The 26,674-nt window shown below is 53.2% G+C and overlaps 1 protein-coding gene across 3 annotated transcripts; it reads right to left on the bottom strand.

Moving 5' to 3' along the window:
- Positions 1-1,017: 1,017 nt before the first annotated feature.
- ZIC3 (Zic family member 3) lies at positions 1,018-15,341 on the bottom strand. Of its 3 annotated transcripts, none has more exons than XM_030498337.1 (5): positions 14,300-15,341; positions 13,511-13,674; positions 11,147-12,991; positions 10,551-10,740; positions 1,085-1,956 (listed from the first exon to the last, which is right to left on the bottom strand). In XM_030498337.1, the coding sequence occupies exons 1-3, from the start codon at positions 15,339-15,341 to the stop codon at positions 12,809-12,811; spliced, it is 1,389 nt and encodes a 462-aa protein (XP_030354197.1). In that variant the 3' UTR covers positions 1,085-1,956; positions 10,551-10,740; positions 11,147-12,808. The 3 variants fall into 3 exon arrangements, with proteins under 3 accessions (XP_030354196.1, XP_030354197.1, XP_030354198.1); XM_030498338.1 differs by lacking the exon at positions 1,085-1,956 and adding an exon at positions 6,271-6,396; XM_030498336.1 differs by having other exon boundaries at positions 1,018-1,956; positions 10,551-12,991.
- Positions 15,342-26,674: the final 11,333 nt, after the last annotated feature.

Consider the following 26,674-nt stretch of genomic DNA (forward strand, 5'->3'; position numbering starts at 1 on the left):
TAATGTCGGTTAGCACTGGCTGGAGACTCCCTGGGGAATGCTCTCTGCCACCCTTCCCACGGTGGGCACCCTGTACAGCCAACAGCCCTTGAGCTTCAGGCTTGAATCAAAGGCCGCAACTTCCCACTAATTCTTCTACCACAGTCACTTGAGGAAATGCACCACCAGAGCAAACACTTCCCCAAATATTCCAAGGGTTTTGCAGGATCTCCTGGCAAGCCTTTAAAATAGGGAAGCTTGAAAGTGTCCTCAGAAAGAAGGGCCGTTTTTCTGCGATAACGCCACGCAGGCAGCATCTCTCCACGCTGCCTTTCATGCAGTCCCAGTGGTGAGGCAGGACACATATTCCCATTATTAGCAGCTCTCCAAAGTGCAAGAGACAAATTATTGCCTGGTAATAATTATTAATGAGAAGAGCATTTTGTACTCTGAGATTTCTGTTTACAAGAAGATTCGGAATCATCTCCCAACCAAAGATACAGAGACACAGGTATTGATGCAGCACCAAAAAGCGCTTGTTTGCGCCAGGCGCAGCTCAGATCCTAAAGGCTGCCGCCATCACATGGGGCAAGCAAAGCCACCAGCCCACTTGGCACAGACAAGGAGCCCCAGCAGCTCCCACCATGGGAGGGATTTCACAGAGCTCTTGTTTGCTTGCTCACGTCACTGCCCAACACCAGGGCTCAGACTTCCCATGCCTGTCTCCTAACTGCGGGAGCACGGTGCCCTCCCGAGCCCTCCCCACCCCTCTCTCAATGCCCTAAACTGACTGACAGCATTGGATTTGTGGAGTGAACTTGCTTTTGATCTCTATTCAAGGTGCCATCAAGGGATCTTAATAGGTAGTATCTTAGCAAATGCTTTAAGGCCTGGAACTGTCATTAAAGAAACTCCTGATTCTCACACTTGTCTGAAAGAATAGAGGAGCAAGCTGGCTTCAAATGCCAGTTGACAGATGGGAAGACATATGGACTATAGGATTGCTGATCTAAAGAGTCAGAGCCATGGCCAGGCTGAGGAAACATACATCTTTATTTTGATGTTGACCTCAAAGGGAAGAGGTCTGAGCCAACAGAAAGGGGAAAGGGCAGAAAATATCACAAGTCTGAGGCCAGGATTGCTTTGAACTTGAGGACAAATATACTAAACGGTACTAAGATGACAAAAAGGCTTCCTGACACTCCGTGTCTACAAATTTAGCAGCCTGACCCATAGAGCTGCTTGATGCATTTTCAGTAACCAGCCGAGTGAGGATCAGTAACGCTGATGCAATCTCTTGTGGCACCCAAGACGTTTGTCATTTCTTCCAGCACCAGCTATTCATGGAGCCCTGGCATGGAGCAGGGTGGAAGCACATGGGACCACTTTAAGCTGAAAGCCCCCGCGATCCTTCTGCCAGTCTTTGGAGGGGCTGTGGAAGTTCAGAATCACCCTGTGCCACAGATCAGCAGATCCCTGCAGATTCTTTCTCCTCACGTCCTGTATTTGTTTCTGGCTCTGTACGGAAAAACGTATGACCCCATCCCAACTCATTAACACTGCACATAGCTTTTTCTATCAGACTCCCCCTGGAACACTTCACTGTATTCCTTTCCAGCACTGACAAAAAATGCTCAGGATAAAGTTTAGACATTTGAAGCCTTCTCCTGAATTTAAATGCGGGGAATCCATGAAACAAATGAAGGGACAGATATCCTATTTTCTTCCCAGAAAAGCAAAGCAGGGCCTTTTAGTTCACTGTCTTTCTTCACGTCGTCTTTTTATCACAAGTGTGCACTGATGACACTACTTTAATGCAGTCTGTTCCAAGAGATTAAATTGAATGTCTGTGTGGAGTTTCAGGGCTCAGCAGCAGAGCATGGCAGCTTCACTTCACATCTCCGGGACACTGGGCAGGCAGAGAAATAATTGCAGACTCAGAAACGATCAAGGAATGTATCCCGGCTGCAACAGATGCTGTATTAAAAGGAAAGACAAAAGCCAAAGTGCATAATGAATTTTAAAAGATTTCTTTATCAAACATGTCATTTGTTTGAAGGACTGGATTGCTGGCATCAGATGTGGCAGATCAGCTTGTTACCAAAGTGAAACATGAGGACTGCTATGCAACGGCAATTGATGAGTCAATTGAAATCACTGATGTTGCTCAAACGCTCATCTTCATTTAATATGTCAGTGGTCAGAAGTTAACCAAAGACCTTCTGGTTTTGTCACCACAGAAGCAAACCAAAGGCTACAAAATATGGTGTGTGCTAGCCCTGAACCTCAGAGGCTCTAATGCACTTAATGGGAGCTGATGTTCCAACTACAGTTGTCTGTGAAAAGTAATATCTGACATAGCCCTAACAACTGAACTCAGGCTCATAAGCATCAGCGCCTTGTCCATCAAACTCTTCTCTGAGCTGCATTAAAAGCAAGATATTAAAATGGCATTCGATTACCCAGAAACACAGTCATCTGTCTAAGGCTGACACCTATTCCTTGTGCTGATGATTTCAGCTTTCTCTATATGGGGATGTTGTTGAAGGGAACACTTTGCTAAGTACTAACGGTGTAAAAATACAAACAATGCTTGGTGAAAATAAAGATAGTTTTTAAAACTTCCCCCCCTCCAAAACCAAACCAAACATATTTTCTCCATCCTTCCTAGCCATTTCTAAGTAACCTAGACAGAATTTCTTGGTCTTGACACAACAAGCCTAAATAATCTTGTTGAAATGTCTTTATGAGGTTGAATGTTCATACTTTAGAAACCCAGAGAGAGAAAGCAGAAAGGGTGGCTTTATACAAGCCAGCTTTCAACTGAGGTACCCATCTGGATTTTTCACTAGAGGAAATAGCAAACTGACTTGAGAGAAAGTAAAATCTCATTCGAGGTCTTTGGGACATGTTTTGAGGATTTTACTGCAGAGAGGCAAGTCGTCCTCTGAGCTAAATAACGCCCTGGCTAAACTTGCTGGGAACATGCAGGCGGTTTTCTCCAGTTGGGAAGAGCTTTCAGCACGGTTTGTTCTATGGGCTGCACTGCTAGTGCTTTTTTCTGCCCTGATATTTCCATCTCTCCTGCCAAAGGAAGCAGGCAGGAGTGAGACGTGGGCAGCCCAGGGGTCTCCCAACAGTGGGAGAAGTCTTTCAGAGCCTAACAAGATGGAAAGAAGGCCCCATGCCTCTGCCCACGACCAGCGTGCAGCCTCAATCCAGCTGCAAACGCTCTGGGATTTGTTAAAAATGAGGCTTTTCTAATACACTGAAGATGACAGACCTCAAGTTGTCATATATTAAAATGGTCCGTACATTCCTTCCTCCAAGTAACCAATAATGGGACGAAAATCCTTGCCAACTCCAGTCCGTCCCTTCTGCCAAGGATTGTTTGAGCTCGGCTCATCCCTAGTGCCCCCGTTGGGATCCAGATATAGATTAACACAGTTTTGAAATGCACAAGGGCTGTAATCATGCAAGGCTTGATCCAACCCAGACTGGAGTCCGTGGAAAGGTCTGCATTGACGTAAGTGGATGCAGAGCAGCACCATCGTGCCTGCTGCTGAGAAACCAGCCCAAATCCCTCCAGGAATGGAGGAGAGCAGGAGGGCAACAACCGCTCCCTGAGGATCCCTTTGGTCCCCAGCCCAGTGGGCACAAAGTTGCCTGCAGGAAGCCAGCTATCTCCTTCCCCCTCACAGCTCAGGTCCGGAGTGCCAACGGCCTCCATCACCAGCCACATCCCAAAGTTCCGGCACGGGACCAGTACCGCCAATGCCTTGCACAGCTTCACCACAGGAACCAAAACTTGGGTAGTACAGAGGGTCCCTCACCCTGAGCACCACACTCTGCTTCCCACAGGGCAAATCCTGTGCATGTCTCCGGAGACTCACACACTGTTTGTGGGGGCTCTGCCTGAACAGCCTGCCAATGCGAAAGGCTCAGCTGGATGTATTCACACACAAGGAGAAGGAGCAGCTCCTTGCTGTTGCACCAGCCCAGCCGCCTTTCACTCCCCTATTCCTCCTTCGCCAACCCACATCTCTTTTGTTCCTCCTTTCCTCATTCCCACGTTTTTGTGCTGCCCCCCCCAGGCATCGCCTGCTTTTCCCAACAGCCTGCCCTTCCACACTGTTCTCCAAGTTCACTTCTCAGCCATCATTTCTTTGGGATTTGCTGCAGTCGCAGGAGCAAGAATCGAAATGAGGCAATACCAGCCTTGGGGGCCCTTTTACAGTCTCTGATACAGTGCTAGCAGGAGACAGCACCACGCCAAGAGGGTCAGCATTCATGCATGCAGTAGCCCCCAGCTTGGGGCCTTCTACTCTATCACAGCAATAAAAAAAACCTTCTCATTCAAGTCCTTTGTCTTAAAGATTTCCATCCTGGCTACAGCAAGTGCAGATTTATTGGTGGGAGCAACTGCAGGAGGAATAGTAAACAGGAGGCGCGTGCGTGCCGATGTGCCAGCACGGGATGCCGAGCGCGGCACAACCTCACAGCAGTCAGGATTCAATATGTGACTAAATCTAAAATGGGTTTCCTGGTGTATTAAAATAAAGAAATAAAGAAATAAATCATTTGGCATCTCTCTCTCATGACATACGCGGCACAGTCGGAGCCTTGTGGGGATGCACTGATGGGGGAGAACCGAAGCCAAGAGAGGCGGCTGACTCCTCTGGATCCCAGAAATCAGACACCTGCCTTATTATGAACAGTGATGCACAGCGTGGCCTCTGCTTTCCCACAGCCCTCCACTCACGCAAGCGAAATTGCACAACCTGTACCCGCCACTGCCTGCTACCACCCTTGTTTAAAAGTACAGCTCCACACCCACCACGAGAGCCCGGCCAAGGGCAGACCCCAGGCTTCCCACCCCAAAACTCCTTACCGCAGCCTCCCAACCCTTCCACGGAGGCACACAGGACACTTCGACACTTGTTGACACTTCAAACTAACACGTTAATAATGATAAAATCAGCAACCACATCTTTCGTTGACTTCTGTAGGGATTTTGTTTGAGGAAGGGTAGCAGGACACGACTCCAAGCTTGCTGAGTGACATCTTCCGTTTTCCAAACCATCCTTAGAGTTTTCATACTATCTAGCAAAGCAAGCTGCTGACAGAAGAAGGGTGCTTGGCCTGTTTGTTGGGCAAGAATACTTTGCAAGTCAGTAGAATACCAAATTTGGTAGAATGTCTTCCACGTTGGTAGAAGACATTACAAACAACTGTGCATTCTAACACATTTTTGCATTACGCATCATTCATTCTGGGGAAGGGGGTGGTGATCCTTCCCTGCAGACAGCTAAGCAAGGCTTCCAAGAATGAAAACGTTCATCGGAAGATAATGGAAACCAGACATATAGCAACATTTTCATTTTGCATGTTTAAATATTTATAACTATGTTCATAAAACCACATGTTTGCTCTCCTAATGCTCCAGTGATTGTGGTTATGAAACGCAGTATTTCTCCAATGCCCCTTCCTTGCGTCAACTTCTCTGCCGGGCGCGATTTACTCGCCACTAGCTTTTATGTAAAAGATTGTCCAAGATTAAGAACAGAAAATTACTGACAAGAAGAAAACATATTTTTCAGGGCATTAACACTGTGCTGATGCAGATGTGATTTGAAACTTTGTAGGGGGCATTTATGCTGGCTTAATTCCTTCCCTGTGATTTATTGTTAATCTGGAAGGAAACTATTTCTTATCCTATGGCAAAACAATGAAAGCTAGAAATACAAATGTGATAAAACTAAGATGCTGATATAAATTATTGTTCTCTCTCTAGAACACTTTTTTTTTTTCCCCTTCCCCTAGCTTGGATTAAAATTCAGCGACACCAAAGAATTTTGCTTTAACACTGCGGCTGCTCGAGTTTGGGTTATAAATTTCCTAAAAGCCGATCAAGTGGCCACAGCCTGAAATTGGGACTATTAGATTTTGCAGGCCCAGATGTGAGCCCACTGTATTCTTCTCTCTCTTCTGATTACAGACATCATGATACAGCTTACATGGGCTGTTCTGATGTATTAAGCTTACAGAGAAGCCACGGCTGCAAGGCAAGGCTTGCAGAGCTCAGCCCTACAGCCGGGGACCCAGTAAGTTCTTTATCAAATTGTAATTCTTACTATGTCCTGTGTCAGCTTGCAATTTCAAGAAGGAATTAGAGGATATTAATTGATGCAGGGTTTTAATTTTTAATTTTATTTTCCTATTAAAAAATAAAAGATATCTCTAACCTGAGATTTTTTAAAAGGCGGGGAACTCCTCGGAAATCAAGTCCTCAGCAACATAAAGCGAGCCCCAACAGAGCATTTGTATTTCTAATCTCAGCCCAGCATCATCCTGAAGGTACAGGGACTATCTTCAAGGCACAGTTTCAACTCCTTTGGTCCTTTGCCTGCCTTCTCCCTCCACATCAGCAAAGAATGAAAGGAAACAGAAAGAAAAGGAGCAGATTGCAACATCACATCGGTATCGCAGTTTCAAAACAGAGTGGTGCAAAGCCCTTGAAGTAAATCGAATGCCCTTTCACTGCATTATTTTAAAATGCTTCTGCAGGCCATGGCTAAAAATTAAATACATGTTTTGCTGCTGCAGCATTGCAATTTCTTACAGTATTATCAATATCATCATCAATCCACGGAATCAGGTTATTATACGAAAACTTGAGCTCAAGCTCCGCTTTAAAACACAGGTATATAGCCAGGCACCAAAAAAAAAGGCAAAATAGAAACTGGCCTCTGAGGGTCACAGCATTGACAAAAAAATAGGAGAAAAAGGGGGAAAAAATATTTATCCGTTTCCTTTTTCTTTCTGAATCTTGTTAAATTGAGCAAGTTTCAGAGGTGCCCGGAACACGATTTTTGAAGGTTTACGATTGACAGTTTCAGCACATTCCTGCAGCATCTTCTTTCTAGTAAAAATAGATATAATGGGAAAATTGATACATATTATGGGGGCAAAAATTAGTATTTTGGGGAACATTTGCCTTCCTCAGCCCTCACCCCAGTGAGCAGCCAGAGTCTACCCCTCGCAAACTTCCCTCAGAGGAACTTTAGTCACGTAAGCTGCTGCACAGAGATTTTTCTCTTAAATAAAGACAGAATTTGAGTCCAAATTCAGGTTTTTTTCCTATAGTTACGACTGAGTTCTTCTCACCAATCTCAACACTTTTATCTTGAGGTTATCAATAGTAACTGAGAAACTCAAGTCCATGGGTTTAATAGGGTGTTAAATACAAACAGAATAAAAATTGCCTTTTTTACACTAAGAACACAGTGAAGCAGTGGAAACCTTAAATTCAACTGTGTTTTACTAACACAGGTAAGAAAACAAGCACAAAGCAAATGAAAATTAAAGAAAAGGCAAACAAAAAGAACATCATCTTCTTGCCCAAACAGTGTAACAGAATTAAGCTGGTAAAAAATACTGAACAAAATTAGAAATCAATAAAATAACACAAGATTTTGCATTATAATAATGTCTTAGTGAAACTGCGGGGGAATTTAAAGAAGAAATAAATAAGTAGGTAATTTTACTGAAAGAAAATATGTGTGCCAATGCACCACCTCTTTAGCTTTTCTGGCTGTAGCTCTTTTTTCCCAAGTGGATATTCTCGGTGGCACACAAATACAGCAAGCCCATGGCTAAAAGCCCGACTGTTTGCACCCTGCTGTGACCCTGCCAGCTAAAGGCCATGGCCCGGCCTGTGAATAAAGCACAATGCTCACTCCAGCTCCAAACCCCACTCTGTGCCCTCCAAAGCAGGAGGGCAATAACAACCCTGCACCTGCCCCAGTGCAGAGCAAAACACGTTTTTCCCCTCATACCAAACTAACGCTGCTGATGTTCCGCCTTTTTCCTGCCCGCAGACCAGTTTCTGCCCAAGCACATCAATGCTGGAAGCCAGGAAGGGCACAACCTCCTCAATAGCTTTGGGATCTCTACCAAGCTCCTTGCTCCGCCACACCAAGCGCCCCAAAATCCCTGGCTAAGATCCATGTTGTATGTGTGGGGCTACCACAGGCCTAAACTGGGATTATACAACACTCTGAAAAAGGGCAAACCATGGGAATAGCCCAGTTCTGCACGTACCCTTTATGCTCCTCGACCATTAATCCTGTCCAGCTTCCCCAGTCCCATTCCAGCCGATGGCTTTCCCTCTCTCTGAGTTTCCCACTGTCCCAGGCCAGGCTGCCTTGCCCTGCATGCACGGGAACGAATCCCCAACATTCAGGCTGGGTCTCCCTCTAAAGGAACTTCACATCTCACCCATTCAAAGGCAATTTCAAAGCTGCCACTATTGAACAAGTTGCCAAAACAGAATCATTCAGCTAAATTCTTTTTTTCCTCCTTTTTTTTTTAATCGAAGTTTCTTTTCACACAAACATTTGAAATGGAGAAACACGACCGAAACATCAGCTAAAAGGAAGCCTAAGCAGCACATAACCTGCTTTACTAAGAATAAAAATCAGCATCTTATATTAAAGTATATCTGTACCTCCTTAGACAACGGCCTCCCCTGATTTCTGCAGAGGGTTTTCCACAGCTAGCACAGAACAGATACCTACAAAGCCACCCTAAACCATCTCCCATCACGTCAGCAGGCCAGGTCCTTGCTTTGCCATCCTCACTCAGTAGTATGAGCCCTTACACAAGCAATTTTTACTGCCTGCAGTTACATTCAGGTGAGCAGGCGCTTGCAAGACATAAATCATATTTTGAACCCACACAAACAGCATGGTGAGGTTAACAAAATGTCTTAGCTCAGGGGATGTACAGATTAGTCGGCACGACACAATTTCCTTCAGCACAATCCATAATAACATTAGATATTTAATGCTTTCTCTAGAGTTTTACCTCTCCAAAATAAGGGTGCATCTCTGCAGTGATATTTTCCATATGGTTTGCTAGTACCAACAGCATAAATAACAGGGATGGTTTCTCAAACAGCCGTGAAAGTTAAGCTCAGCTAAAAGAGCCGGTGTTAGTGTGTGGTGCTTTTAATCTGGCAACATTATATTACTAAAACAGAAATGCAAACACACCATACTACACCCTACCCAGTGCTTCAGAGCATTACAGCCAACAGAGTTCCTATAGAACTTAATTCCTGGTGCCGTAGCGCTGAGATACTTGAATACAACCTTCAGGACGCTGCCTTCACACTGTGTTCAAGCACTGGCTGCTAATAGCATGCACAGAGCTTAAAAAATACTAATATTATTTGCAAAGAATTAGAGCAGACACCCAGACCGATACACAGAAACAATGACTCCAAACGAATCAAAATACTCATGCCTCATTGTGGTAGAGGAGGAATGGCTCCAGCTCATCGCCTGCCTCTGCTCAGATTCTTTATAGCACAATGAATCAACATTACCCGTTTTAGAAAACCATCCCGAGCTGTGTTTATTTGAGGACAAATCCGTCTAATTCCACTCACACAAGCAAGCCCAGCAGCTACAAGGGAGCTGCCAGGCTGGGAGAGGACAGCAGAACACGGCCCCTTGTTGGGAACAGTCCTGGGACTCTTGTAGGCTGTGACATGAGACACACGAAAAGCTGAGCTAACATGGCACCTGCTCTGCCTGCTCTGTCCTGCTCTGGTCGGCACTGTCACACTTCCACCCGAGCTGTGAGCACAGGGGATGCCCTCAGATCCCTGCTGCCAGGCCCTGGCATTGAAAATCATGAGCTGTCTCACCCCAACTCACAAAACCCGCCTAAGAACGCTGGGAAAAGGGATCTTTCCCGCTCTGGGATCTCCCTGCAGTGGGCAAGAGGTGCTTCTTTCTACAGAAAACCCATTCTTACTTGCCCATGAGAGCTGCAGGGTGCCACAGCTCTTCCCTGGCCACCCCCTGAGGTCTGGGGGCAGCAGCAGCAGGGGGGGAAGAGGCACTGCAGGGACAGTAGCACCCACAGGACAGTGTGCCATGCTCGAGGAGACACGGCCTCTCTGCCCCAGCTCACGGCGCTGGTGCTGAGCCCCTGCTTTGACAGCATTTCACAGCCCTTTCTGCGCCCATTCCTGCATCCCAGAGCACACACACTGCCCCATTCATGACCCACTTTGGTTTTCTTTGGGGGGGGAGATTGCAGAATGGCCATGGGGAGTCCCTGAGCTCAGTGGGGTGCACACAGCAGTTTGCCCCCCCTTTCTCACACTGCGTGGGGAGGCCCCCGGCCGGGGGACCGCCTGGCTACCACGGGAAGCCAAATGCTCAGGATGCTGGTTTTAACTCCTAGCTATAAAAATGGCCGGGGCTAGGCTGCCAGCCAGAGGAAGCAGGCAGGAGGGCAGGAACACCGGCACAGCCCGAGGGTCCCGGGGACCAGACGCAGTGGGGCCAGGACCTGCATCCACAGCCCTGCTCCTCCTGGGTCCGGGGATGCTGCATCCTCCGGGTGCACCCAGGACCGGGGTCCCCAGACCAGGCAGCACCGGCTAGAGCAGAGACCCCCGCTCTGGAATGGCGTTTCAGGGACTGTCAGCAGCAGATTCTCCCCTCATCGAATCCCTCTTATTCCGAGCAAAGCAGTAACGAAACCGAACCTACCCGCACATTTCCAAGCCTGGCGCGGTCCGGAGCGACGCAGACACGACCCAGGTTGGGTGTCCGACGAAAACCCGACTGCCCCGGCCGGCTCCGCTCCTCCTCTCCCCGCCGCAGTGCGGTGCGGCCCCATTCGCCCCGTCGGGAAGGGCCCGGCCCGGCAGCGCTCTGCGTTCAGCCCCGGGGCTCGGCTCTGTGCACAGCGAGAGAGACTTCACAGCAGGAAAGCAGCGGAGATCCGTGTCTGCAGGGGCACCTCGGAGGGCACTGGTTTAAGGGGCCCTGCTGGGTAGCGGGGAACGAAAAACCCTCTCTGGGATCGGGGTGTAAAATATAGAGTTATAGAATGGTTTGTGTTGGAAGGGACCTTAAAGCTCATCCAGTTCCAACCCCCTGCAACGGGCAGGGACACCTTCCTCTAGAGCAGGTTGCTCAAATATATATTAGGTTTGGTTTTTTTTTCTAGAGGCTACAATCCACTTTTACAGTTTTTTTTTCTGTCTGATTAACTTTGTTGTTTGTTTGTTTTGGATGGAGGAGAGGGTAGAATTGTTCAAACCCAATTACTAAAGCATGCAAAGTTTTCAGGGGCTGCTCACCCGAGCGGCCCCAGCTGGAGGGGACGGGCCGCCCCGTCCTCCCGCAGTACCCCAGAAGTCAAGTTCAAGACGGGGCCGTCTGGGGTGTCTCCCGGTCAGCGGAGGTGCGGAGGCCGCGGTGCGGATCCTTCATCCCCCCGGAGCCGGGCTCAGGACGTGCGGGCTGAGGGAGGACGCGGCCGCGGCCCGTGGGGCAGGAGCCCGTCTGCATCCCGCCGGGCGCCGGAGGTCTGAGGCGGAGGAGGGGGGTTCACCATCGCTTTGGCTGCTTGGGGCTTCCAGAGATGTTTCTCGAGCGCGATGTCTCTTTTCCACTCCCGAGGAGGTTTGTCCGCATCCTGGAAATAAAGAACAAAAAAAGCCCCAAAAAAACCCAAAACAAAACCAGACGATAACGGAGAAAGCCCAGCGTGCCGGGAAGCCGCCCCGGGGTCCCCCCTGAAGAGCAGCCCGCTGCCGGTCCCGCACCCCCGGTACTCACCGTCGCGTTCTCCCCGTCGAGGCGGCCCCGTTGCCCCTCTCCCCGGGCTCGGTCCGCTCGGGAAGGTGACGGGAGCGAAGCGCTTGGGCAGGGACAAAGGGACAGGAGGAGAAGAAGAAGCGGCGGCGAGGAGGCGGCTTCCCCCGGCGTGGCCAGCGCTGAAACAACGGCCCGGCCCCGGCGGCAGCGCCCGACCGGCCCCGCGACGGCCCCACGGCCCCCGGAGGAGGTCAGAAACGGCTCTTTCCAAAACAATAAACTTTTAATGCTAAAGCAGTTATAACCAAAAGCTGTACAGAGTTGGAATTAATTTTTTTCCTTTTTTTTTTTTTTTGCTGTTTGTATTTTTTTTTTGTTAGAAAACAATTATTTTTTTTTTTTCTCCCCCATAAATATTGTTCAGTTCCCGGCACTTTTGTATCAATAATTAAATTACGAACGATAAATATGGCATCATGGGTATGTATTTACATAAAAAAAGTTCTTACAAAAAGGCAACTGTTTAATACTAAACGTCACAATCTGGGTAGAATAAACACCACATCCTCATCCTGAAAAATACTGACCGACCCCATCAGACGAGAATACATTCACAAGTGTAATGCTTGGAGAGAGAGAGAGGAGAAAGAGGAGGAGAGCAGAGAAAGAAGCAGCAGGAGAGCTAGAGAGGAAAGTTCAAGACATAACAGGACTTTGGCACGGTTTAAGACTGTAAGTTTCAACAATCACCACTAAGGCGAAGGAGAATTTTCATCCTCATGTCAACATCCCACCGAAAGAAGGAAAAACGAAAACAAATCGGAAAGGAAAAAAACCAAAGTGGGGAATCAGAGGAAGAGGGATTCAGGTAAGGAGGGGGAAAAAAAAAATATCAAAGAGACGACTGCAAAAAATGACAACAAGAAAAAGGGGGGGGGGAAGAGAAATCTAATCCTGAGAAAAGGACATGGCTAGTCCAGCGTCTGGGCTTGCAAAAAATAGGAATAATTATAATATAATAATAAAAGCCACCCCCCCCTCCAGCTCCTGGCATTAACTAGGTGTAGCCCTATGCGGTCATCGGTGTGGAAACTCCATTTCCATGGGAGCGAGCTGCAGTTGGCTTGGTTTTGTCCTGGATTGTTTTTTATCCATCGTTCCCAACGCATTTGGTCCAGTCTGTGGCCGGGCAGCAGCTGCCTTCACACATACCACTCGTTAAAATTGGGGGGCAGTCCAGGGTTGTGGCCGGGGTTACTCTGAAGGGTGGCCGGCGGCGTTTTAGTGGAGTCCTTACTGCCGGCAGAGCCCACCGCGGGGGGGGTGGAGGACTCGTAGCCCGAACTGGCTGCAGGGGAAGAGTCCGACCCCTGGGATTCGTGCACCTAAAACCAAGAGGCAGAGATGGGAGCGAGCTCGGGGTCCCCATCATCCCGCTGAGCTGGGTTGGGATGCTCCCCCATGCAAGAGGGACATTAGGGTCCAGCGGCTTGGTCCTATAAGCAGGTAGTTCATGCCTTGCTGGCCACACTGAGCAGCGAGGCTAATGCCTGCCTCAGCTCCTGGCCGCTTTGCTGCAGCATCCCAGTATGAGAGGCTGCAGCGTCCTGGCATTGGGGGGCTCCAGCATCCCGGCATTGGGGGGCTGCAGCCGCAGGCCAGGCTGCACTTACAGAGCCTTCCAGCACCCAGCCACACTCTGTAAACTGGGCACCAGTGGGAGCACAAAAAGAAACTACGCCATTTCCCTGAGCTGTGCTCCAGTCTCGGCCTAAACACCGGGAATGGCTCGAGCCGTGCTCCATCGGGAGCATTGAGCGCTGCGGCGGGCACCGGCCCTGAGCACGCCGGCGACTGAGCGTCTCTGCTCAGGGAGGAAGGGGCTGGAGCGCAGGGGTGATTACCTTCATGTGTTTCCTAAGTGAGCTGGGATGGGTGTAGGATTTGTCGCACACCTTGCAGATGTAGGGCTTGTCCGAGGTGTGGACGTGCATGTGTTTCTTCCTGTCGCTGCTGTTGGCGAAGCGCCTGTCGCAGCCCTCAAACTCGCACTTGAAGGGCTTCTCACCTGCGAAATTCAGAGAGGGTGAAGGAGGGATGTTCCCCTCTCCATGCTCGCCTGCATCCTCCCAGGAGAGCCTCTGCCCTGCTTGCCCCACCTTGGGGATGCACAAGCACCACGGCAGATGAAGAAGGGGAAGACGGACAGCAGGGTTTGTTATGTGTCGGAGAAATTAGGGTCAGCCTTTATTACTTTTAATTCACCTCCCAAAAGGCCCGCACTGGGGACAGTGGCTGGGTGAGCCCGGGGAGGGAGAAGACCCAGGACAAATTCAGCAGCTCGGATAGCTTTACAAGATGTGTTTGAGAATATAGTCTAAATACGTTTGCTTCCTAATTTCCCTTCTCTTCCCTCCACCCGTACAGAGGGCTGAAGGGAAGACGCGGCTGAAAATCAAAACACTTTGACAAAAGTCTCGCTGATTTAATTCGGAGACACTCCAATCGGGCCTAAAACATCAAATAAAAAGGAGGGGAAGGCACCAAAAATGCGATCGCGTTGAGCGTTTCTACGGTTCCCTCCGCAGCGCCGTGCACCCCCCGCTCCGGCAGCCGCCGGCCCATCCGCGCAGCCCCGCGGAGCCTCGAGGGGACGGGGGGGGGGGGACACACACGGGGGTCACGGGCCTTACCTGTGTGCGTCCGCTTGTGAATCTTGAGGTTCTCGGAGCGGGCAAAGATCTTGCCGCATCCCGGGAAAGGGCAGGGGAAGGGCTTCTCCCCCGTGTGCACCCGAATGTGGTTCACCAGTTTGTATTTCGCCTTGAAGGACTTCCCTTCCCGCGGACACTCGTCCCAGTAGCAGATGTGGTTGTTCTGCTCCGGCCCCCCGACGTGCTCCATGGTGACATGGGTCACCAGTTCGTGCATGGTGCTGAAAGTCCTGTCGCAGCTCTTCTTGGGCCGGCTGAGCTGGCTCTCGTCGAGCCACTTGCAGGACAATTCTTGCTTGATGGGCTGGCGCATATACCGAAAGAAAGCCCCGGGGCCGTGGTGGTGGTGGTGATGGTGGTGGGCTGCCACGTTCATGCCCATATTCATGTTCATGTGGTTGTAGTTGTGGAACTGGGCGCCGCCGTAAGGGTCCGTTCGGGGGCTGGAGACGGCCCGGTACGGGTCCGGTCGCCCGAAGAGGTCCCCGCGCAGCCCGAGGTGCATCTGCCCGTTGTCCACATGCCCGTTGGGGGACGTGTGGCTCGGGCTCTGCTCGTGGAGCCCCGGGAACAGCAGGTAGCCCGGGGTGTCCGGGATGCCGCCGGGGCCGTGTAAGCCGCCGGGGGAGCCGCCGAAAAGCCCGTGTTGCGCCGTGCCGGAGGCGGCGTCCGCTATACCGGAGCCGCGGTTGCGGAACAGAAAGTCGCGGGTGGAGTTGAAGGCGGCGGCCCCGCCGTAGGAGGGCACCTGGCCGGCGTGGTGGTGGTGATGGTGATGGTGACCCAAGGCGCTGGCGTAGCCTGGCGCTTGCGGCGTGAACGCCGAGCTCTGCCCGGCGGCGAGGTCGTGCGGGGCCGCGTTCAGCTTGAAGGCAGCAGCGTGCGAGGAGTCCCCGAAGGGGCCCAGCCCCATGCCGGCAGCTGCGGCGTCGCGGCCCGGCATCTCGTGATGGCGGGGCGCCGCGAAGCCGCCCACCCCCAACGCCGGGAACTGCGGCCCTCCGTCCAGCAGCATCGTCATGGGCGCGGGGCCGTCGGCGCGGCGGCAGCCTGACCCCCCTTCTTCCTCTTCCCCCTCCTCCTCCCGCCCGCCCCCAAAAAAGTACAAAACCACCCCAAAACGCACCCCCAACGCCCCCCGCTGCGGGCAGGCGCGGCGCGGGGCCGCGGGCGGGCAGCGGAGCGAGCACCCCCCGCCCGACACAAAAAACAACCACCACCAAAACCAGCTCCCCCCGCCCCCCCAAAAGCCGCCCGCCCCCCGCTCTGGGCCGGGCCGGGCCGGGCGGCGCAGCAGGGCGAGGGGCAGCGCGGCCGCGCTCGCTGCCGCTCGGCGCCGTCGGGGCACTGACGGGGCGCCCGCCCGCGCCTCGCACATAAACCAACGCCGGGGCCAGGCCGCGCAGCGCCAATGGGGAGCCGCCGGCAGCCGCGTCACCTGACCCACCTCCCGCCGTCCTATTGGTGGAGAGGAGCTTGATTGGCATGAGCCCCGCGCCGACGGGGACGCTGATTGGGCGCGGGTGCCCCGCAGGTAAAATGGGGGGGGGGAGAAACATAGAGGGGGGTGGTGGGGAACCCCGACGGGGCGGGAGGGGGGCGGTCGTGCGGGCACCCCAGTGCACACACCCCAATGCACACACTGTGTTCCTGTGCCCCACTGCGGGGCCGTGCGAGAGGACCCCCCTCCCTACTATCATCACCCCTCCCTTGGGTGTCCCGCTGAGCCGCTGCCCCCCCCGTTACCCCCCGCCGAGCGGGACGCCCGCCCTGGGCGGTGCGGGGGGAGGCGCACGGGCGTTGCGGTGCTTCAAAACCGAAACCCCGTTAAAAGCCGAACCGGCGGCTTCGGGGCTGGTTTTCCGTTTCAATTCAATTAATATCTATTTATCTTAATTTTCTTTTTTTCTATTTCTGTTTCTTTTCTTCCTTTATTGACCCAAACGTTCCCGCCCCTGGGCCCCGCGGGGAGGGCAGCGGGGGGTCCGCACCTCGAGCCCCCCCCCCCCCCGCTCCGCTCCAGCCCGCGGAGCAGTGCCCGACCCGGCACTTCCCGCTCCCTATTTGTCCTACACTCGTTTATCTTATTTCCCTCCCGTCTCTCTCTTTCTTTCCTTTCCCCCCCCCCTTTTTTTTTTCTCCTTCCCCTTTTCTTTTTAATTTCATTTTGCAAAGGCAACGTTCTGCCTTGGAATAATTATCACTTGCAGACAGCGCTATAAATCCACTCATTTTCTGTTCTGGAAAGCGTTTGCAAAGAACTATGGGGAGCAAGAGTGGAAATAAAAGGCAGAAAGAAAGATGGCTGTGATTGTAATATCCTGAGATGTGCTGAGCCCCCGAGTCCGGCCATTGGGCAGGGCCCGGGCTCGCCGCCGGCGCTCGGCGGGGAACGTAAAATCTGATCAAGTTCAGAGACGCATTGAGAGCCCGCGTCAAGCAGCGCTTTATAACCGCGGCCCTTTCACATCCTTCCCCCCCATCAACGCCGGGAAAGGCTTCGCATTCTTTATTTTAGGGTTTGCAGGGAGGAAAAGAAAAAAAAAGAAAAGAAATAAAAAAAGGGGGGGGGGGGGGGGAAAGAGCAACCGATATAAAACCTCCCCGAGAGGTAACACCGGTGCCTGTCAAACACTCAAATTTCCCAGGCCACAGCCGCCACGAACAGTCCCAAAGTTGAAGGTGAGTCCCTCGCTCCCGTTAGCGTACGATCGCACGGCAAGAGGAAGGGGGGGAACCTTCGCTGCGCGCCCGCCCTGCGCCCCGCGGCTCTTGCGCGGATGAATAGGGGGGGACCCTGCAAGATAGCAGCGAGGCCGAGAGCTTGAGAGAATCGGGGCAGTGCTGGGGGCCTCCGGACACCCACTTGCGGTCCCTCCGCGCTGCTCCGCGGTGGGGCAGCGGAGAGAGACCTGCCCGTCTCCAGAAGGGCAGGGCGGGGTAATTAATGACCTCCCGCACGTGTTGGGTTTTCTTGGTAACAACACCACCACCACCCCCCCCCTTAAAATAAAAGGGAAATAAGGGGGGGGGAAAAGGGCATAATTCAATTAACCCGTCAGCTGAGCGCCGGGGAGGGCAGCGCCTCTGAAGTCGCCGACCCGGGGCGACCGAGGGCGACTGACCCCTGCTTGTGCGGGAGGCCTCACGTGTGGCATTGTCCGGCCCCAACGGGACGCGCCGGGGGAGCGGGGGCCTCCCGCTCAGGTGCCCTCGGTACATGGGAGGAACATGGGTACATGGGGTGGGGGGGAGGAACCTCCGCCTCGGGGATAAGGAGCGAGCGCGGCTCCAAAGAGGGAGAAGCTAAAGAATAATAATAAAAATTAATAATTTGGGGGTATTTTTGCCTGGAAAAATCCCGGCGCGGCGGCACCGCAGGGCTGCGGGAAAAGCGTCCCGGGGAGGAGGGGATGAAGGGGGAATAAAGAAGCGATCGTAGCTCTGAGCTGGTTTGGGGGGGCCCTGCCATGCTACAGTGCACTTGCGGCCCGGGCTACAGCAATTAACCCATAAATCTTGGTTGATGCGTTTCCCGTTTCTACTCTGCCAACTTCGCTGGGGTGTGCGCGCCCGGCGGTGTCCGCACGGGAGGGATCGACACCCCCATCGTTTCCTGGCTGGAATTTAACGGCTCGGGGATCCAAAATTGCATATATCGCGGGGAGTTTTATATATTATTATTATTCTTTTTGACAGAGCATTGCCGTCGTGGCCCATGGTATTTTTTTCCCCATCGCTTTCTTAATTAAAACCAATATATAATACATTTTGTACGTATTTTACCACTTCAAGTAAACTCCATTTTTATTCAGCGATCCGCAATTTAATTTCCAAAGGTGGCGGTGGGGAAACATCGCATCTTGCTCCCTTTTTAATCTATCTCAATTGCAAACAACAGCAACCGGAAAAGTAGTCGCTCCCGCAGGCTCCCGTGCTCCCCACCGGAGGGGAAAGCGGAGGAAGCCTCCACTTTACGTCAGGATATTCATGCAATTCTCCTCCGACACCCCTTTTTTTATGTCTTTGGGATGATTTGGGAATTTAAGAGCCACAGACATGTACAACCCCTGGAAGGCGGTGCGGGTCCCTCCGCGCTCGGGGCCCCGCCGCTGCCCGGTCCCCGTTGTGCGTCCCGGACCCGGAGCTCTGTACCGGGCTCCCTCCCGGGAAAAGGCAAAACCGAGCTGGGAAAACTGAGACAAAAATCCCCTGCTCCGACCTGCGAGCCGGAGGGCGAGAGGACTATTTCCTGCGCCCTAAATAGCTTTTAAACCGCGCTGTATCGCGGTTAAATGAATATCCCTAACAAGCGTAAAGACAAGTAGTTTTTCTCCTGCCATAAACATATTGCATCTCCTGTGTAATGATATGCAAACCAGGAGCGAACGAGACATTTCCATTGTAGCTGTCACTCAGCGGAGAGGGAAGCACATGTACATTTGAACTTCAGAGATACGGGCTGGAGTAAACAGGTCTGAACTTCGGCGAGGGGAGGGGGCGAGGAATATCAAAGGCCAGGGGGAGGCAAGCTGAAAGACCCGAGTGGCGAGGAAACGTAGGTGCCAGAGGGCTCCGTCCTGCAGCCCGGGGTTTGTGGCGTGTTTGGTGGCGATGGAGAGAAGTTCCCTCCCCCCCCCCCAAGAAAAAGAAAATCACCCTTTAGCTGCGTGGGAAACACGCGTCAGGCTCGGAAGCGAGTGGGAAAACCACGAGGTGGTTGAGGGTGCTGCAGAATAAACGGAGCCGAGGCAAAACCCGGGGCTGGGGGCACAGCCCTGGGGTGCTCAGGCACCGGAGTGACCCTGGGGATGGACACCCTCTGGAAAGAGGGTAAAAGCCCCCATTAGTACAAGCAGGGTGCAGACCGGGAGCAGACAGAGAAGGAAGCCGGGGCCTCGGCACCCCGGCCCGGCCGAGAGCATCCTCACCCCCTTGGATTCCCCCCGCGCCTCCGAGGGGCAGAGGGGGTGGGGGAAGTGGCGAATATCTCAATCAGCGAGGAGCTGACCTGTGACCCGGAGGGTGGCTCTATTGTCCCGCTCTTGCGGGGGACACAGACTTTAGTCAGCCTTTCTGCGTGACTGAGCCCTGAGGGGCAACCGCAAGCCCCGGGCTCCGGGGAGGCATCCCGGCCTCGGGAGCAGCCAGGCCGGCAGCAGCGGCTGGGGCAGAGCCGCTCTTTCCCCGGCATGCCGGGGCTGTTTCCGAGCCCCCACCCTGGTACGCGGCCCCCTCCTGTCCCGGGGGTTTTGACCTGCAGTGAGCGCGGCCGTTCTCTGCTCCGAGGAGTCGATGGGGATAGAGGCAGGGGAAGGAGGGAGGGGTTGTCCACGGGTGTGTCCCCCCAAACCTGTCCGTCCCGCAGCAGGGCCGAGAGCGGGGCTGCGGGAGCGGCCTCCCCCGGTGCCCGCTCGGCGGGGCTGGAGCGGAGCCGGGCACGAGGCGGCGCTGCGGAGCGGCCCCGAAGGCTGCGGGGTCCCGACGGGCTCCGGGCACCCACGGCCCGGGCACGGCGGGGTGCCCCGAACCCTGCTCCGGGCGCACCGCGGAGGACGTGGGGCTCCGTCCCCAAATCAACCCCGGTTTAGCCTCCCCCGGGCCCGGGGGAACCCCATCGCTGCTTGCGGTCTTGCCCGCCTCTCCCCGCCGAGCCGCCCCGGGGTCTCACAGCAGGTGTAAGCCCCGATAACAAACCCATTCCCCTGTTGCAAATCACCCCATTTGAACCGATACCACCCGGGGACGGAGGCAGCGGTCTCTAGTTGCCGAGGGCCAGCCACAGGGAGCTACCGGGCTCCGGGGGGGCGGCCTCAACGCTATCCTGGGGACACCGCCAGCCTGCGGCAGGTCCTGGGGCGGTTGCGGGGGCACCGCGCTGTCGCCACTGCAGCCCCGGGGTGCGCTTCTAGCTCGATTTCAGCTCGATTCCAGCTTTCCTTCCCCAGCACTGGGCACAGCCCGGAGCTGCAGGGTCGGCAGATGGAGACTCCGCGGCCCCGGGCCGGGAGCTGCGGCCGGTAGAGCCGTGTAGTGCCATCCCGGTGGAGCAGCGGGCCCTCGGGGGGCCGCAGGTGGGCTCAGGCCGAGGGGACTCGGGTCTTGCCGCGCACCTAGTGTCGGCTCCGGCAGCGCCGACCCCGCGCACCGATGGGCACAAGGCAGCGGGCACCGAGGGTGTCTCCCGCTGCCGGGCGTCCCCTGAACATGGGGACACGATTTCGCCAGCCCCGAGGATCTGTTGGAACAAAGTGTTGAACGATTTAAAGTCTTTAAAAAAATTAAAATAGGGTTTTCCACCGCTCGCTTTTTGCTACCCATCCTCCCTCCGGCCACATCACACAAGAGATTCTGTGTTCAACCGCCCAGGGCTTTCCCCAAGGTGTCGGGGAGAGAACCGAGTTCCCCTCCGGTCCCCTTGGGGTGATGTGCCCATTCCCTTTTCTCCTTCGGTTGTTTCTTTTTCCTCCCGGCTAAACCGATGGCGCCGTCCCGGGTCCAACCCGCTCCCTCTCGGCGCCTCCAGCCCACAGCCCCGGCGGGGTCCGGCTATGGAACGGCGGATCCTGGTCGGAACAGGGCTCAGCCCTCTCACGATTCCGTGGGTTAAACAGCCCCGCAATGGGAGCCGGTAAAACCCCACTCTAAGCCTTGGGGCGAAGGGCGCGGGCCGGGGGTTCGTCCCCAAATCCCCCCTCGCCCGTGGCCAGGTCTGCAACGCGGCGGGTCACCCTCCGCCAGCAGCCGCGGGGCTTCGAGCAGAGCCAGCTCCCTTCCTGGTGCCGAAATCCCCTGATTTTGGGCCGATAAACGACCCCCCCTTCTCTATTTTGGCTATAAAAAACCCCGAGGCAGCGTGTTTCCTCCACCGCCCCGCACAGGCCCCGCGCTGCGGGACACGGGCAATCCGGGGGCAGCGGCGGGACCCCCATACGATTAACTCCCCTGTAACCAGGGTGCTTGCCGCGGGGGGGAAGGAGTCTATGCCCCGGAGGAGCAGTTCCATAACGAGAACCTTGGCGGGCGGAGGAGATGGCGATAGAAAAGGTGCTTCGAGTGATCAACGCCGGAGCGAGTGTGCGGGGGGGAGTGTGTGTGTGGGGTGGGTCTGCAGTACCATGGGCTTCGATGGGGACGACACCGAAAAAAGAAATATCTTTAAAAAGGAAAAAAAATAAGAAGAAGGAAAAAAGGGAGGGAAAAAAATCAAAAGGAAAAAAGAGAAAGGAAAAATGGAAAAAGAAAAAGGAAAAATGAAGATAGAAAAAGGAAAAAGGAAAAAAGAAAAAGGAAAAAAGAAAAGAAAAAAGAAAAGGAAAAAAGGAGGGAAAAGGGAAAAAAGAAAAAAGGAGTGAAAAGGAAGGTGGAAGATAAAGAAGAAGGAAGAAAAAAAAGAAGACGGAAGGGGAAAATGAAGAAGGAAGGAAAAAAGGAAGGAAGGAAAATAAGAAGGAAAGAAGGAAAAAAAGAAGGAAGGAAACAAAAAGGGAAAAATAAAAAACGGAAAAGAAGAAAGGAATAAAAAGAGAGAGAAACCAAAAGAACCCCAAAAGCAACCAAGGAAACCAAAAGCCCCATCGCAGCCCTTCAACTGCTACTCCCAGATGAAGGCACCTCCGTGCCCTCGTTGCGTTTAAATTCCCCCGGCAGCGCTGCGAGCCCGCTGCGGGCAGGGCTGCTCATCCTCGCAAGTTCCCCAAGCCAGGAAACAGCCATTTCCCGCTACCTTCGCCCATCCAGGAAGCTTTCACAGCGTCCACGTTTATTTTAAAAACTCTTCTGAGAGCTGTAGTAAATTGAGTTTGCTTGTAGCTACAAAGGAGAAAGTTAAGCATTTGTCTCTGCTGTTGTATAGGCAGCCAGTTGTTTTAATTAAAGGGTGGGGATCCGTGATATATACACCGGATAAAAGCAAATGCACAGAATAAACTAATTAAAACATTGTGTTTGGAACACATTTTATTTCTTTTTTTGATCTTAGTTGTGTTTTAAAGAAATGTCAGCGCACTATAAAGCAACCTTATTTCCCTTATAGTGTGCGGCGCTTTTCAAAGGCTAGTGTGATATATTTTAGAAAAGAAATCCCGCTGTGAAAGCTTGCGTGTCTTCTCTTTACCAAACTAAGCTCTTGTCAATCATGCCAAGGCATATCCAATCACCAAGTCCCTTTTTGGAAAGCAGCTCATCCCGCTGTGCTTTTATATATCACACCGCAGCATGTTTAGATGCATTTTTACTATCACTTCAGGAGCGGTGACTGATGAGAGCGCAGTTACAGTACCGGCTTCCCCGAACGCCGGAGTTGCTAACAATTTGCCCGGCTATTGTGTGCGTGTCTTTCCTCTCCCTCCTCCCCCTTTCCTGCCTCACGTTGCCTCTATTTGTCATGGACACTAAGATGAGGGGAATATCGGGGCGGGGGGTGGGGGTATTAACTGCCGAGGTGCCCATCACCTGCCTTAGGATGCGGTGACAGGAGGGGAGGGAGAAGTCCCGCCGGTTTGGGGCTCCTCCGATGGCACTGGGAAACGCATTGAGAGTACCCCACCTTTGTAAAGCCCCCCCGCCGCTGCACGCCTGAGGGCTGCAGGGAACCTCAGGGCAAAGCAGCCCCCGGCCATCCCCGTCCCGGCGCTCCAGAGCCCCGCGGGGGTCTCGCAGCCTGTCGGGGGTCCGGCTCCGGCCGGAGAAGCCCCTTCCAGAGGGGATAAAAGCGGCGGAGCACGGCGAGGTGTGTGCCCGGGGCATGAGACACCGGCTGGGGTGTGCGGAGGGTCATCCTGGCTCATCGCCCCCCTGACACGGGTCGCGACAATATCGCCTGTGTTGTCTCCCTCCTTTTAAAGCGAAGCCACGAATAGTTGCAGCGGCGCCGCTTTTACCTCTTGATCAAGATGGAAAGTGGGGGGGGGGGGGGGGGGGAGGGGGGAAAGGCATTTTTTCCCCCCTTTTTGCTAAATTTCTAGCCCCTAATTGAAGACAAGTGGCAAATGGTTTTTATTAAACACCCCCTCCCTTTCCTCCGCCTCCAACCCCGGGTGTTTTCAGACAAACTGTGCTAACCTCTGGCAACGCGCACGTACAACAACATTCAATATTTCGCCGTTCAGAGCTATATTAATATCGCCTGGCTTTGCCTCTCTTCTTTCGGGGATGCGGCCGCACATAAACCTTCCCTGCACATCTCTTGATGTGACCAGAAACCTCGGAAAAGGGAGCCGGGAGGGACGGGCACCCCGACGCCCCTCCGCCTTCCGAGGCGACCTGGCCACAAAGGCTCCTGACGCTCAACCTATTTACAGAGATTCTCCCCTCTTTGCTCCATCATTTTATCTCACAAGATTTCGCTCCCCTCGTTTGCAGGAGGCGGCTGCAAGTTTCCCCCAAACGCTGGGGTCTCCCCGCGGTCCTTCGGCAGATCTGGCTGGACGGGGAGGCACGAAATGATTTTGTCTTTTGCGTTAAAACGGGGATAGTTGTGGGCATTTATTTCTGGTTTATTCCCCGTTTAACGCAGGGGCGGCTGCAATGCAGCCGCCCTAAAACGAGAACTAAAGGTGCGAATGAACCCGGGGCTTAGTGGTGCAGGGGGAAAAAGTATATTAAATATATATACACTTATATTATATGCTTTCAATCCCTCACACTTCAGACGCCGGGAGCCACCGCCCCATTTGCCCTGCCGGAAGAAGTGCTCGGACATCCGCGCTGCCGCTCCGCGCCCGCGGAAAGCCCCTGCGCGCATCATCCCCGCCTCGCAGCACCGGTGCAGATGCCTGGACCCCCCCCCCCAGCCCCAGCTCCCCCTCCCCAGGACCCGCCCGCAAGGCGCCTGTAAAGAAGGGAGGAGCAGGGGGTGCTGCAGTGGGTCCCCCAGTTCTCAACCCCTCCCTGCTCCCACCCAGGGGGATGCAGCTTCCAGCATCACCCCAGTGGTGTTGTGTCCCCCCCAATACGAGCAGGAATTAGCTGTTTTTGAACGCCCCTGGGAGTTTTGCTCCACATCAGGCAAAGGTCTCCCAGGTCCAGCATTTATCCTGCAATTCCCCCCAGAACTTGTCTCTTTGACCATCCTCAAGAGTGAGCCTCTGAGCAAGCAGCATCCCAGCTCTCCTGGCCGCAGCATCAGGCCACGCAGCGGGTCCATTCCGAGCCCCCTGCGTGTGCCAGAGCTGCTGTGGCATTCCCAGGAGGCTCCAGCTGAGCCAGGCAGGATCCCCCCTCCCTATCCTTGCCCAAAAGGGACTTTCTGCCCCTTCACCCCGGCTGCCTGGGACACACTTGGAGCCGGTGATGTCTGGGTAGGGACCATGCTGAGAGGAGGTGGCTGTAGGGGCAGAGACCTCCCAGCTGCAGGTCAGGCTTTGGGGACAAGAGGCCACCTGAATAGACACGTGTCCCAGGGGGCTCTCACCCGTTTAGGACACCAGAGGCCCTGACACTGGCGAGCAGAGCTCTGACATGGCACTTGGCAGGCTGGGGAGCAGCACCCCATGCTGAGACCAAGCCGCACTCATGTGCTCCCATTGTCACAAAATGTTGCCGCCACCACCGCTGCTCCCAGGGACTCTGCACAGACAGGACACAGGGGCTTCCCTGCCCGGGTGAGCAGACCCCCCATAGCTTTGTTGGCAGAAGGAGAAAGGATCCTGTGGCAAAAGCGCCTGCTGAGATTGCAGCAAAATAGGTAGAGCTGCAGGTGCAGGAAAGCTTCAGCATCGCCTGCCAAAGGTAGAAGTCGCCGCCAGGCCTCAGCTATCAGAGAGACTCACTTAAAACAGTTTTCTGTTTTAAGTGTTGCACAACAGCACTGCTGCTTGATTCCCCTCCACATCTTTGCATTTCTTGACCCTTTACAGGGCACAGGTATATTTACATGGGGTTTCTGCTCTAAATAATGAATTTAGCTATTGTTCTTTTAAGAAAAATAAAAAAGGTAAAAATAAGCACACAAAACTAATCCAAGATCTGGGAAAAAACACAAGCTAACCTCCAGCCCAAAGATCCAGGCAGAACACACAACTCAAGGCTAAAATAAGCCTCTTCAAATGCAGAGAAAAACCAATCCAGCTCCCCAGTCAGAACTAGAAAACATTAGAAATAACTAGTTTTATCAGCCTCCTCCCAGGCTGATGCTTGGGATGGGTGTTCAGTGGGTGCCTCACTCCCCAGCCCAGGACCCCATACAAAGGGCCAGCAGGTTCACCCTTGACAGGGACACAGCGCATCAGACCCATGCTGCTGCAGAGCAGGGTTTCACTTCCCAACAGGAACAGTGGTATTGATCTCTCTAAATGGTAGGATTTGGGCCTTAAGGTCTTTAGCTCCTTCTTTTTCCATGTGAAAGGTTTTTCCACTTTTCCCCTAGTGTTATGTCAGGGAAGGAAAGAAGATCCCAATCATGGCAGGGCTCACGCTCCCCATCTTGAACTAGCACCAGCCACTGCATGAGTTACCCATAGGTACCAATCCCACTCATGGAGAAACACCAAAGCCACCTATACAGCACAAACAGGGAGAATGCGCCAGAAGGGACACAGCAAAGTCCAAAAGCAGTGCTTTAAATACCTTTGGAAAACAAAACCTGCATTGCAAATACCTCAGGGAAAGCCTGATGCAAGTCCAGTAAAACCAGCTGGAGTTGCGCTGAAGGTGCAGCCACCCCCTTGCTGTCCCAGCCATGCTGCCTTATCCTATTACACACTGCAAAACTCGTCCCCTAAGACATAAGTCCAGGTTTAACTTATTCAAGTGGGTGATGCTCCTCACCTGCTGACAGCCAAGGCAGTGCTGCAGAGGTGTGAAGTGCTAATGCAGGAGCAGCGTGGGGCTGGTTTGGCTGGGAGCCTCAGCAGAGGTAAATCCCCTGACCCCACACTGCCACTGAGCTGGGATGTTTTGTGTCCATTGGCTTTAATGAGGATTCGGCTGGAGGAAAGCAGGCTTTCAGTGTCTGCAAACAGGAATTCTAGCCTTAAACTGGAATTTATATCAATTTTTCATATCCATTTTGAATTTTCAATGTGTTCATGTTAGATTGATTCGTTCATAAGTGTAGATTTTGTGGTTGGAAACCGTTTTGCTCACATTTTTAGTATGAAGATAGGCAACTAAAAGCTCCTAAATCCATCTGCCTGGAATAGCGCGCCAATGAACAACACACAAACGGCTGTGTCAGCTTTCTTCTCCATGGGGTGCAAAATAATCTGGGGTCCTCAAGTCCTCGCTAGGAAGAGAATAACGCGTAAATAAAGTGCATGGCCTGTTCCCAATTCTTGCTGACATTGATGGCAGTTAGACGCATAAATACCTTTGGAAACAGGGGTTTGGGGCCCAGACCATGATGCTGCATGT

The sequence above is a fragment of the Strigops habroptila genome, chromosome 9, assembly GCF_004027225.2.
Source record: "Strigops habroptila isolate Jane chromosome 9, bStrHab1.2.pri, whole genome shotgun sequence".
Taxonomy (NCBI): Eukaryota; Metazoa; Chordata; class Aves; order Psittaciformes; family Psittacidae; genus Strigops; species Strigops habroptila.

Bases quoted from the DNA above. Each gene is read 5' to 3' on its own strand.
- ZIC3 (XM_030498336.1), bottom strand. From the start codon at position 15,341: ATGACGATGCTGCTGGACGGAGGGCCGCAGTTCCCGGCGTTGGGGGTG. The intron at 13,675-14,299 runs GTAAGGCCCGTG...TGAATTTCGCAG, and splicing joins TCACAAGCGGACGCACACAG to GTGAGAAGCCCTTCAAGTGC. The intron at 12,992-13,510 runs GTAATCACCCCT...TCTTGGTTTTAG, and splicing joins CACTTAGGAAACACATGAAG to GTGCACGAATCCCAGGGGTC.